Raw genomic sequence first — 14,155 nt, forward strand, 5'->3', positions numbered from 1 at the left:
CTTCCTTTTCACATTTGAAGATGGTTGGGTCAGGTTTGTAGTCCCATCTGTACATAGCAACTTTTGACCACTCCATTTCTATTCTGAAGCAGTTGCGCCAACAGTATTCACTCTGGGCAGGTTCAATCAGTTCCTTCAGAGGAGAAAGTTTCATGGGAATATTAAGTTCACAAGCAATCCCCCAGCAATTGAGCACATTCCAATAGTCCAAGGGAGCTTCTGATCCAGGAGAGTGTTAAGAGGAGAGTAGGCCCATGTGAGTGGCTGAAGGAATTATTCTTAAGCCCTCTAAATCACAGCTTTAATCTGATCTCTTCCAGAAAGATTGTTAAAAGCTTGACATGGCTGAGGAAATTTCTCTTTGATTCCACTTTTTGGTTCACATCCATGAAGGGATGGTGTTCATCATTGATAACCTTTGTGATATCTACACGGCTGACATTCTAAAATGACTATTTTATTCACTGGTTCACTTGTATGATCAAACTTGATGTAACTTATTTGATTTTTAAAAAAATAAAACATGATTTAAAATAGAAATAAATTGTTTAAGAATATTTCTGAATCTCATTTTAGTAAAAACAATTTATGCCAAGAAACCAGTAAAAGTTTAATTAGAATTTCATTACAAGACAAAGATATAATGGATTGTATCCAATGTGTGAAATAAGTGGGGAAAAAAGCAAAAAAAAAAAAAGAAAAGGGTTGATATAATTGAATAAAAAATTTTTTTTTAGTCAAAGATAATATTGTGAGATGACATAATTCATTGTTAACCTTAAAAGTGTACAACAGAGAATGTATTATGACAATGTTGAATCAATTAAGAACTAAGAATGATGGTAAAAAAAAAAATTATCACTTTATATCACAACTTTTGTAGTTCAAACTTTCAGAGTTAGAATTAATAGAAAAAAAAGGACAGTTTTTAAATGACTAAAAAAACAAAAAGAGAAAGAAAATAGGACAGATTAAAAATTAAAGACAGAAAAGTTCTCATAAAAATTGGACAGAATTGAGATCTTTTAATAAATATGATGAAATCAATGAAATTTTTTGAAATGGCAAAATAACTTCACAAAAAAAAGTTGCCATTTTATTTTTGTTTTTTTAAGCTAAAATTTAGAAATGAAAGAAGGAAGATAAATCAAAAGAGATAAGAATTTTATGGTTATAATCAAGTCTTTTTGACTTCTGGATTTTGATAAACAGATGGGACCACAATTACAAACAAGATATAGTCCTTTCTGATCAATGATTATCTTCTTCTGAGATAAAGAGAAAGCCCCACTCTCATCCTTTCCTCATATTAAGAATAACTTTCTTAATAATCTAGCCAAATGGACAGCAGAAACCGGAAATCAAAAAGAGCTAACAATCTTTGGTAACCAATTTTATCCTAGAAAAAATAAAAATTTGATTATTTCGATTAATACACAAATAAAATATGACAGTTCAAAATATAAATAACAGGAAAACTATTTGATATACTTATGTACCAGGCAAAACCATTTGTGTACACCATAATCATAATCATAAATTACAGAAAATTATGAAGTAAAATTTTACTAACAAATAAAATTCATTTCTAACTCATATTTTAACCATGCTTCAAGTCAACGTCTTATAGATCATCTCCGTTTTTATAACATGAAAATGTCCCACAGTCTTGTCCTTGAGTTTACTGACTACATATAGTGCAATAATTTTATCTTATTAAAATTCTATGTGACAATTTTCCATAATTTTTTATGTACACACATAATTTAGCTTGATACATAAGTATATCAAATAGTTTTCCTGTTATTTTATTTTGAATTGCCATATTTCGCTATTCATCATTAACCTAAACAATCAGCGAATATTTATCAGAAATCACTTTCTTTCAACCGAATCACCACTTACAAAGGTTAAAAGCCACTTGAGGATAAGGGTTAATCAGATTGATAAGTTGATAGTTGAATGACGATTATGAAAGGATTGTAAATAATGACTGGAATTAATAAAAACTGATAACTTATGTAGATTGTATTTGACAAGGGTTTAGTGGCATGTGATTTGAAGATGACCATGTTGTAACCCCCAAAGAAGCAATCTTGTGCCAAAGTGTTTTATTTATTGGAAATTCTTGGAAAGAAACTCTGTTCATGAAATTCCGTTTGATGCTAGGCATACAGAGGAAGAAAGGAAACTTCTTTATAATTGTGGCAATAAGATAAGTTTTTGCTGTGAAAGTTTTACTGGAAGGAAACTTAAAGCTCAGTTGAGAACTTTCCATGAAAAAAAAAATCGATACAATAAAGGAAGATTAACAACATTATTAAGAGTAGAATGAAACAGATCTTCACTCACTAGATTGTGTAGTTGATTGTGAAGTCTGTCATGGCAAGAAAGGGTGCTCTGAGTGGCACCTTCCTAAATGTGACAGCAGTATTTCATCTTAGGACGTATCTAATTCTTATATAGGAAGAGAATTACTCCTTGAGTCAAATACAGTCTGGAGCAGTAGAATGATCCAACCATTTTTTTCAGCAACCTAATCAACATGTTGGATATAATTCTCCAATTTTAGATTTACAGTGAAAGTTGGTTCTCAGAACTTACCAAAACAAGGCGATTCCTCAAGGAAGGACATTCACTTTTCAAAAATTATGAAGTAAAATCAACTCAATAGTAAAAAATATGCAAAATTAACCTAAATTTTACAAATAAACGTGTAACTAAAAATAAATCTGTAAAAGATGCAGATGCAAATAGTATGATATTTTTGTTTCTCTAAAATAGTAAATTTAAATAAATTTATGCAAAACTAAAATTGTGAAAGAAAATAATTCAGTATTTATTTATTTATTTTTTTAAGTTTTAATCTTTTTTTGGAGGAGATGGGTAGGGCTTAAATAAAACAAATAAAAACAAAAAGCAATAATCTGTATCTTTTTTTTCTTAATCTAAAACTTTCTTCTTCTTTCCACAATTTGCATGAAAATAAACAAAAGCAAAAACAGAAAGAAAAACAAGAAAAATCATTAAAAGAGCAACAAAAAAAAACAAAAAAACAAAAAAAACAAAACAAATTCAATCAAAATCAAAATAGACATTTTTCATGCAGAGTTTGTCTCCCAATAAAAAGTGAATGGAGTTCAAAAAATATTATTAAAGAAAGAAAATGGAATTAGTGTAAAGGTTTGGAGTTTATTTTAAAACAACAAAATTAATTTGAAGAAAGAGAAAGAAAACAAATCATGCTCAAACATGGGGGGGGGGGTTAAATAATAATAAAAGAAATAAAAGTTAGTACTAAAAGAATTTGTGTAAATGGTAATTCTATAATTTTCTCCCAATTTTTCTTTACTTTCGTCATTAAATCATGTATAGAAAATCCTCTTTATCGTAATCTGGTTTGGTTGTTTTGTTTTACGGCATATCAACCCTTTTCAGGTTATTTAATGCCGAATCCAGTGATTTTGGAAATAGTATTCATGTTGTATTCAGTTATTTTGTAAAATGTTTTTATTCTTCAAGCTTTTTGTATGTTCAATTGTTAGTTTGTAGAGTTTGGTTTGGTTGCTTTCTAGTAGATTTTATCGTTTTTGTTCCCTGCCCTGCAGAACAGGAATGGCAGAAGGAAAAGGGTTACATTATTAATGTTTGATACATTCTATTTTAGGAAACCAGTGAGGAAGTGGGAAAGATAGAAAGAGAATGGGGAAATGGGAAGAAGAAAAAAGGGAAAAGATGGGTTGTTTTTGTTTTTGGTTTTGCAGAACATAATTAAGTTTTGCAAAAGGAAGTAGAAAAACAAAAAGCATCAATGTAAGGTGTGTTTTGTCTCAAGAAGTCAATATCTTCAGACAGCCTGATCTGGTAGCACCAGCATAATCTGGTTTAACATCTTTGACACAAACATTTGATATTTTGATAATCTCATTCAAAGATTCTCTTAAGAATCCCTTCTCCAGGAATAGATTTTGTTTCAGGTTTTCAGATCATCCTCAGTGCATTTCAGATGGAAACATTATTATGTATTTACACACCATGTCCAAATTAGTATGAATTCCAAAAATTACGAAAAATGATCCAGTAGATGTGCTAGATGTATTTTTAACAAAAAAATCATCCACAATTACGTTCGGAGATTTTTTTTGTTTAAAAATAGCAGACCCTTAATTCAAGTCACGGGAGATAAGTTAGTTTGTCATACTAAACTTGTCGTACAACTCTCCCACTTTAAAACATACAATAAAACTCAATAATTCGATAAACGATTTTACTTGCACTCATTTTTTAAAATTTATACTAATTTCTACATGACATGTAAGTACGTAATAATGTTCTCACCTGAAATGCATTGGTTTAAAAGATTACCAATCTACACAAGCACCCTATATTTTTCTTGTATTATTTTTCTATTAGATCATTTTCTGTAATTTTTGGAATTTATACTAATTTCTACATAACATGTAAAGTACGTAGCGACGGTTTCACCTGAAATGCATTGGTTTGAAAGATCACTGCTGGTCGACTGATTTATTCATCTACCACTATGGTTCATATGTTCAAGCCAATACAGTCTGCATAATCTGAAAACATTGTTGAATGGTAGTATTGTTATATACCACATATGGTTGCGAGAAGATAAGGAATGGCAATAAAGGTTACCTGTAGAGTGAAGCAACAGACACAATTTAGTTTCAAGAGGACTGGATTATATTAAAAGATACAAAACAGAGAACCCTTCATTAACTGGCAAGATGCTGGTCAGTGTGCCCAAAGATGAATGAATGATTATGGATAAGAAAGCCTAAGTAATAAGTTAATGGCATATGCATTAATCATAAATTATTTATCACTGTACCATCTACCATCAATTTATTGACAAAAATGAGTTAAAAACATTGAAGACATTGCGAAGGCTGCTGCTGCAAAGAGAGACACTCACACGTAACAGTACCTCTTGTCTCTACAAGGCCACCAGTCGCCCATGTATGTAGTATTGCTACCACATATAGACTGGTGCATCAATACAAATTCTCTCTCTGTTAGACAGGGCCCAGGAACGGATTTCCAATCTGATAGGTGTCTTACTGTCAATCAGGCTCCAACACCTGTCCCATCACTGCATTGTTGCATCCCTGTGCTTGTTTTGCAAGTGCTTTGGTAGAATGTGCTCCACTAAACACATAGCAATGGTGTTCTCTCAATGTAGATACTAACTAATCCGATAAGTAGCAAAAACCCAATACTTTCACCGTGGACCCCCCCCCCCACAATACTTTCATCGTGGACCCCCCTCCCCCCAATACTTTCACCGTGGACCCCCCCCCCCCTCAAATACTTTCACCGTGGACCCCCCCCCCCATACTTTCACTGTGGACCCCCCCCAATACTTTCACTGTGGACCCCCCCCAATACTTTCACTGTGGACCCCACCCCCACCCTCAATACTTTCACTGTGGAGCTCCCCCCTCCCATACTAGAGAGCCTTCTATTCTGAAAGTTTCTTCCCTCGAATTGTTAGACTTTATCCTGCTTCTCTGACTGTACTAACATGCAGAAATGTAAGTGTGATGTGAACAGACATCTCACTGCTTAATGTCTTTAATTCATAGTAACTTTGATATCGCAGTGGAAATTTGGCTTGTTTAAGATAAGTAAAAAAAATAAATAAATAAAATAAAATAAATTTTAAAAAATAAATCTATTACACAATTAGATTTTTTTTCTAATAGAGTAATGTATAAATATGTAAGAGTATAAGAGCTATAGCAATACAAGAAACCGGATGTTATAATGGTGTGACTTCAACATCTGGTTTCCTGCATTGCTATAGCCTTCTTATACTCTTACATATTTATTTATCAGCAATGCTTCAAGCAAACTACCTTTTCCTTTTAGTATGTATATATTAATCCCAAAATGTATTACTATAAGTAATATATAGTAATATATTTTTAAATCAAATTATCTCTTAAATGAAAAAAAAAAATCGATTTCGGAATCTTAAGTAGGATGATCCTTGGAGTGAATGTGGTATTATGGTGATGAAAAATTCTAGTTGGGAAAATGATAGACAAATCTTAGGTACAGTGACAAGAATGACCATAGACACCCCTCCTCCTCCTCACACTTTTGAATGGCCTTGTGCCTAATTTGTTTTTTTTGTGAAATTATAATTTTCCTAAATACATTTTTCAAGTTATCTCTTCAGGTTAAAATAGCTGTAATATAAATCATTAAAATGAATGAACTGGGTGGATTTAGAAATAGTAGTAATATAATAAACATTTATCTAATGAAATATTTAGAATTTAACCTGCATATTTATATTATGTGAGTTTTTTTCTTTTTTCTTTTCATATTGACATAATGCTCTTGATTAAGATAAGAGATGTTGAAAGAGACATGAATCTATAATAAGTATAAATAATATTCAATAACAATTTAAAAAATAAATGCTCGGCATGCATAAAGTGAAGATAAATACATGAGTTTCATGTGGAAATGAAGTCTTGAGATGCACCATTTCCAGGATTCATTTTCATTTCTTATTTTAAAATTGTAAATGAAAAAAAAAAAAAAAAAAAAGGAACATGTTTTGGAAATTTGCTGAAGAATTAGAAAAGATGTATTGTTAGTTTACAAATGTAGAGATTTTGGAAAGAAAGAGTTAGTAATGATTAATGTGTGAGAGAGAGAGAGATGAAAGAGATTTTTTATTTTTTTCTCACTTACGAGTTTTGTTAATTTCTCAATCTGAAGAAAAATAAATAAAAAGAAGCTAACATTTAGGAAAGAAAAAAAAGACAAAAAAAAAAAAACGCAGGTGAAACTGTTAAAATTTATGTGAGATATTTTTTTATCTATCATTAGTTTCACAGCTTGATTTTGTTTCATGCACTTGGTATTTTAAACAGTTTATTTTCAATCCTAACTTGGTCACTTAGGTATCTTTAGCAGATTTTATGCTGTGACATAATGATAAAAAATTATGTTTTAAAACAAAAACAAATATATTAGGCTTGAAAATAAAACAACTAAAAAACAGAACTTTGACTATTGAATATTCTTATAACTTATAAATAAACTGCTGCTGATGGCGAAATTAAAAGTAATTATTCCATTCAGCATATCATATCTACCCTGTGATGCTTCTGTATGTAAATATAGGTGTGAAATATGAAGTTATAAATAAAATAATAGGAAAATTTTAGGAAATAGTTAATTATTATTGAAAAATATTAGCATATACTGAATTTTATGAAAGATAATTGAGTATTTTTTATTCTTGAAATTCAACTATGATTCAGAGTTTCAATAATTTTTTATTTGTATCCAAGGGAGACGACAATTCCAGAGTAACAGATGATAATGGTCTGTACTAACATAGCAACAGAATGATTAGAAAGCCAAAAAATAATTCTTCAAGAAATAGATAAGAAAAAGTGTATATTATAGGATTGGTGGAAAAGCCAGGCATAGATTGAAGTTGTGCCAAATATGCTCAGATTGTACCTATTTACTATGCCTCCCCACGGGACAGAGTTAGACACCAGGGTCGTTTTTTAACGTGGAGAAAAGGTACAAAAATAAAAATTGTCTCAGTCGTGAAGGATTTCTCCTCCACTGAAAGAGAATGAGAAATGGAAGTGCCGCATCTGAAGAACAGATGGTATTTATTTGCTCCCCCACCGAGCAAATTAGGCACAAGGCCGATTTTTAATGTGAGGAGTGAAGGGAGGGGGAAGGGAAAAGGTGACCAGCTCCCGAGAGGTGGGAAATGGGAGCTGGTTAATGGTCAGGCATGTGGGGTTGCCCCCACATCTGGTCTTTGCTAGTCATAGCTAGTCATAGCTTGCAGCATCTGAAGAACAGATGGTATTTATTTGCTCCCCCACTGAGCAAATTAGGCACAAGGCCGTTTTTAATGTGAGGTAAAAACCAGCTCCCCTAAAAGTAGGCAAAAAGGGGGCACTCTGGTTACCAAAAATAATAATTGTCCCAGTATAGAGGGTTTCCCCTCCATTGACTGGTACAAATTATCTTAAGTGCAGCATCTGAAGAACAGATGGTATTTATTTGCTCCCCCACTGAGCAAATTAGGCACAAGGCCGTTTTTAATGTGAGGTAAAAACCAGCTCCCCTAAAAGTAGGCAAAAAGGGGGCACTCTGGTTACCAAAAATAATAATTGTCCCAGTATAGAGGGTTTCCCCTCCATTGACTGGTACAAATTATCTTAAGTGCAGAATCTGAAGAACGGATAGTATTTATTTGCTCCCCCACTGAGCAAATTAGGCACAAGGCCGTTTTTAATGTGAGGTAAAAACCAGCTCCCCTAAAAGTAGGCAAAAAGGGGGCACTCTGGTTACCAAAAATAATAATTGTCCCAGTATAGAGGGTTTCCCCTCCATTGACTGGTACAAATTATCTTAAGTGCAGCATCTGAAGAACAGATGGTATTTATTTGCTCCCCCACTGAGCAAATTAGGCACAAGGCCGTTTTTAATGTGAGGTAAAAACCAGCTCCCCTAAAAGTAGGCAAAAAGGGGGCACTCTGGTTACCAAAAATAATAATTGTCCCAGTATAGAGGGTTTCCCCTCCATTGACTGGTACAAATTATCTTAAGTGCAGCATCTGAAGAACAGATGGTGTTTATTTGCTCCCCCACTGAGCAAATTAGGCACAAGGCCGTTTTTAATGTGAGATAAAAACCAGCTCCCCTAAAAGTAGGCAAAAAGGGGGCACTCTGGTTACCAAAAATAATAATTGTCCCAGTATAGAGGGTTTCCCCTCCATTGACTGGTACAAATTATCTTAAGTGCAGCATCTGCCGGAACAGATGGTATTTATTTGCTCCCCCACCGAGCAAATTAGGCACAAGGCCAATTTTTAATGTGAGGAGTGAAGGGAGGGGGAAGGGAAAGGGGGGACCAGCTCCTGAGAGGTGGGAAATGGGAGCTGGTTAAAGGTCAGGCATGTGGGGTTGCCCCCACATCTGGTCTTTGCTAGTCATAGCTTGCAGTATCTGCCGGAACAGATGGTATTTATTTGCTCCCCCACTGAGCAAATTAGGCACAAGACCGTTTTTAATGTGAGGTAAAAACCAGCTCCCCTAAAAGGGGTCACTCTGGTTACCAAAAATAATAATTGTCCCAGTATAGAGGGTTTCCCCTCCATTGACTGGTACAAATTATCTTAAGTGCAGTATCTGCCGGAACAGATGGTATTTATTTGCTCCCCCACTGAGCAAATTAGGCACAAGGCCGTTTTTAATGTGAGGTAAAAACCAGCTCCCCTAAAAGTAGGCAAAAAGGGGGCACTCTGGTTACCAAAAATAATAATTGTCCCAGTATAGAGGGTTTCCCCTCCATTGACTGGTACAAATTATCTTAAGTGCAGCATCTGAAGAACAGATGGTATTTATTTGCTCCCCCACTGAGCAAATTAGGCACAAGGCCGTTTTTAATGTGAGGTAAAAACCAGCTCCCCTTAAAGTAGGCAAAAAGGGGGCACTCTGGTTACCAAAAATAATAATTGTCCCAGTATAGAGGGTTTCCCCTCCATTGACTGGTACAAATTATCTTAAGTGCAGCATCTGAAGAACAGATGGTGTTTATTTGCTCCCCCACTGAGCAAATTAGGCACAAGGCCGTTTTTAATGTGAGGTAAAAACCAGCTCCCCTAAAAGTAGGCAAAAAGGGGGCACTCTGGTTACCAAAAATAATAATTGTCCCAGTATAGAGGGTTTCCCCTCCATTGACAGGTACAAATTATCTTAAGTGCAGCATCTGAAGAACAGATGGTATTTATTTGCTCCCCCACTGAGCAAATTAGGCACAAGGCCGTTTTTAATGTGAGGTAAAAACCAGCTCCCCTAAAAGTAGGCAAAAAAGGGGCACTCTGGTTACCAAAAATAATAATTGTCCCAGTATAGAGGGTTTCCCCTCCATTGACTGGTACAAATTATCTTAAGTGCAGCATCTGAAGAACAGATGGTGTTTATTTGCTCCCCCACTGAGCAAATTAGGCACAAGGCCGTTTTTAATGTGAGGTTAAAACCAGCTCCCCTAAAAGGGGTCACTCTGGTTACCAAAAATAATAATTGTCCCAGTATAGAGGGTTTCCCCTCCATTTACTGGTACAAATTATCTTAAGTGCAGTATCTGCCGGAACAGATGGTATTTATTTGCTCCCCCACTGAGCAAATTAGGCACAAGGCCGTTTTTAATGTGAGGTAAAAACAATCTCCCCTAAAATTAGGCAAAAAAGGGGCACTCTGGTTACCAAAAATAATAATTGTCCCAGTATAGAGGGTTTCCCCTCCATTGACTGGTACAAATTATCTTAAGTGCAGCATCTGAAGAACAGATGGTATTTATTTGCTCCCCCACTGAGCAAATTAGGCACAAGGCCGTTTTTAATGTGAGGTAAAAACCAGCTCCCCTAAAAGTAGGCAAAAAGGGGGCACTCTGGTTACCAAAAATAATAATTGTCCCAGTATAGAGGGTTTCCCCTCCATTGACTGGTACAAATTATCTTAAGTGCAGCATCTGCCGGAACAGATGGTATTTATTTGCTCCCCCACCGAGCAAATTAGGCACAAGGCCAATTTTTAATGTGAGGAGTGAAGGGAGGGGGAAGGGAAAGGGGGGACCAGCTCCTGAGAGGTGGGAAATGGGAGCTGGTTAAAGGTCAGGCATGTGGGGTTGCCCCCACATCTGGTCTTTGCTAGTCATAACTTGCAGTATCTGCCGGAACAGATGGTATTTATTTGCTCCCCCCTGAGCAAATTAGGCACAAGACCGTTTTTAATGTGAGGTAAAAACCAGCTCCCCTAAAAGGGGTCACTCTGGTTACCAAAAATAATAATTGTCCCAGTATAGAGGGTTTCCCCTCCATTGACTGGTACAAATTATCTTAAGTGCAGAATCTGAAGAACGGATAGTATTTATTTGCTCCCCCACTGAGCAAATTAGGCACAAGGCCGTTTTTAATGTGAGGTAAAAACCAGCTCCCCTAAAAGTAGGCCAAAAGGGGGCACTCTGGTTACCAAAAATAATAATTGTCCCAGTATAGAGGGTTTCCCCTCCATTGACTGGTACAAATTATCTTAAGTGCAGCATCTGAAGAACAGATGGTATTTATTTGCTCCCCCACTGAGCAAATTAGGCACAAGGCCGTTTTTAATGTGAGGTAAAAACCAGCTCCCCTAAAAGTAGGCAAAAAGGGGGCACTCTGGTTACCAAAAATAATAATTGTCCCAGCATAGAGGGTTTCCCCTCCATTGACTGGTACAAATTATCTTAAGTGCAGTATCTGCCGGAACAGATGGTATTTATTTGCTCCCCCACTGAGCAAATTAGGCACAAGGCCGTTTTTAATGTGAGGTAAAAACCAGCTCCCCTAAAAGTAGGCAAAAAGGGGGCACTCTGGTTACCAAAAATAATAATTGTCCCAGTATAGAGGGTTTCCCCTCCATTGACTGGTACAAATTATCTTAAGTGCAGAATCTGAAGAACGGATAGTATTTATTTGCTCCCCCACTGAGCAAATTAGGCACAAGGCCGTTTTTAATGTGAGGTAAAAACCAGCTCCCCTAAAAGTAGGCAAAAAGGGGGCACTCTGGTTACCAAAAATAATAATTGTCCCAGTATAGAGGGTTTCCCCTCCATTGACTGGTACAAATTATCTTAAGTGCAGCATCTGAAGAACAGATGGTGTTTATTTGCTCCCCCACTGAGCAAATTAGGCACAAGGCCGTTTTTAATGTGAGGTTAAAACCAGCTCCCCTAAAAGGGGTCACTCTGGTTACCAAAAATAATAATTGTCCCAGTATAGAGGGTTTCCCCTCCATTTACTGGTACAAATTATCTTAAGTGCAGTATCTGCCGGAACAGATGGTATTTATTTGCTCCCCCACTGAGCAAATTAGGCACAAGGCCGTTTTTAATGTGAGGTAAAAACAATCTCCCCTAAAATTAGGCAAAAAAGGGGCACTCTGGTTACCAAAAATAATAATTGTCCCAGTATAGAGGGTTTCCCCTCCATTGACTGGTACAAATTATCTTAAGTGCAGCATCTGAAGAACAGATGGTATTTATTTGCTCCCCCACTGAGCAAATTAGGCACAAGGCCGTTTTTAATGTGAGGTAAAAACCAGCTCCCCTAAAAGTAGGCAAAAAGGGGGCACTCTGGTTACCAAAAATAATAATTGTCCCAGTATAGAGGGTTTCCCCTCCATTGACTGGTACAAATTATCTTAAGTGCAGCATCTGCCGGAACAGATGGTATTTATTTGCTCCCCCACCGAGCAAATTAGGCACAAGGCCAATTTTTAATGTGAGGAGTGAAGGGAGGGGGAAGGGAAAGGGGGGACCAGCTCCTGAGAGGTGGGAAATGGGAGCTGGTTAAAGGTCAGGCATGTGGGGTTGCCCCCACATCTGGTCTTTGCTAGTCATAACTTGCAGTATCTGCCGGAACAGATGGTATTTATTTGCTCCCCCCTGAGCAAATTAGGCACAAGACCGTTTTTAATGTGAGGTAAAAACCAGCTCCCCTAAAAGGGGTCACTCTGGTTACCAAAAATAATAATTGTCCCAGTATAGAGGGTTTCCCCTCCATTGACTGGTACAAATTATCTTAAGTGCAGAATCTGAAGAACGGATAGTATTTATTTGCTCCCCCACTGAGCAAATTAGGCACAAGGCCGTTTTTAATGTGAGGTAAAAACCAGCTCCCCTAAAAGTAGGCCAAAAGGGGGCACTCTGGTTACCAAAAATAATAATTGTCCCAGTATAGAGGGTTTCCCCTCCATTGACTGGTACAAATTATCTTAAGTGCAGCATCTGAAGAACAGATGGTATTTATTTGCTCCCCCACTGAGCAAATTAGGCACAAGGCCGTTTTTAATGTGAGGTAAAAACCAGCTCCCCTAAAAGTAGGCAAAAAGGGGGCACTCTGGTTACCAAAAATAATAATTGTCCCAGCATAGAGGGTTTCCCCTCCATTGACTGGTACAAATTATCTTAAGTGCAGTATCTGCCGGAACAGATGGTATTTATTTGCTCCCCCACTGAGCAAATTAGGCACAAGGCCGTTTTTAATGTGAGGTAAAAACCAGCTCCCCTAAAAGTAGGCAAAAAGGGGGCACTCTGGTTACCAAAAATAATAATTGTCCCAGTATAGAGGGTTTCCCCTCCATTGACTGGTACAAATTATCTTAAGTGCAGAATCTGAAGAACGGATAGTATTTATTTGCTCCCCCACTGAGCAAATTAGGCACAAGGCCGTTTTTAATGTGAGGTAAAAACCAGCTCCCCTAAAAGTAGGCAAAAAGGGGGCACTCTGGTTACCAAAAATAATAATTGTCCCAGTATAGAGGGTTTCCCCTCCATTGACTGGTACAAATTATCTTAAGTGCAGCATCTGAAGAACAGATGGTATTTATTTGCTCCCCCACTGAGCAAATTAGGCACAAGGCCGTTTTTAATGTGAGGTAAAAACCAGCTCCCCTAAAAGTAGGCAAAAAGGGGGCACTCTGGTTACCAAAAATAATAATTGTCCCAGTATAGAGGGTTTCCCCTCCATTGACTGGTACAAATTATCTTAAGTGCAGCATCTGCCGGAACAGATGGTATTTATTTGCTCCCCCACCGAGCAAATTAGGCACAAGGCCAATTTTTAATGTGAGGAGTGAAGGGAGGGGGAAGGGAAAGGGGGGACCAGCTCCCGAGAGGTGGGAAATGGGAGCTGGTTAAAGGTCAGGCATGTGGTGTTGCCCCCACATCTGGTCTTTGCTAGTCATAGCTTGCAGTATCTGCCGGAACAGATGGTATTTATTTGCTCCCCCACTGAGCAAATTAGGCACAAGACCGTTTTTAATGTGAGGTAAAAACCAGCTCCCCTAAAAGGGGTCACTCTGGTTACCAAAAATAATAATTGTCCCAGTATAGAGGGTTTCCCCTCCATTGACTGGTACAAATTATCTTAAGTGCAGTATCTGCCGGAACAGATGCTATTTATTTGCTCCCCCACTGAGCAAATTAGGCACAAGGCCGTTTTTAATGTGAGGTAAAAACCAGCTCCCCTAAAAGTAGGCAAAAAGGGGGCACTCTGGTTACCAAAAATAATAATTGTCCCAGTATAGAGGGTTTCCC

The 14,155-nt window shown here is 36.7% G+C and overlaps 1 protein-coding gene across 2 annotated transcripts in view; it reads right to left on the bottom strand.

Annotated features, from left to right (window-relative positions):
• Positions 1 to 14,155, bottom strand: part of LOC145267479 (phospholipase DDHD1-like) — a 117,300-nt gene that overhangs the window by 30,480 nt on the left and 72,665 nt on the right. The window contains exon 9 of one of the 2 annotated variants that reach the window (XM_080123306.1): positions 6,733 to 6,753. The exons of the other annotated variant lie outside the window; for it this stretch is intronic. Coding sequence (XP_079979432.1) covers positions 6,733 to 6,753 — 21 coding nt within the window. The remainder of the gene's footprint in view (positions 1 to 6,732; positions 6,754 to 14,155) is intronic. 2 annotated transcript variants of the gene reach the window in all.

The sequence above is a fragment of the Euprymna scolopes genome, chromosome 4, assembly GCF_053919585.1.
Source record: "Euprymna scolopes isolate OS-2025 chromosome 4, ASM5391958v1, whole genome shotgun sequence".
In the NCBI taxonomy this organism is placed as follows: domain Eukaryota; kingdom Metazoa; phylum Mollusca; class Cephalopoda; order Sepiida; family Sepiolidae; genus Euprymna; species Euprymna scolopes.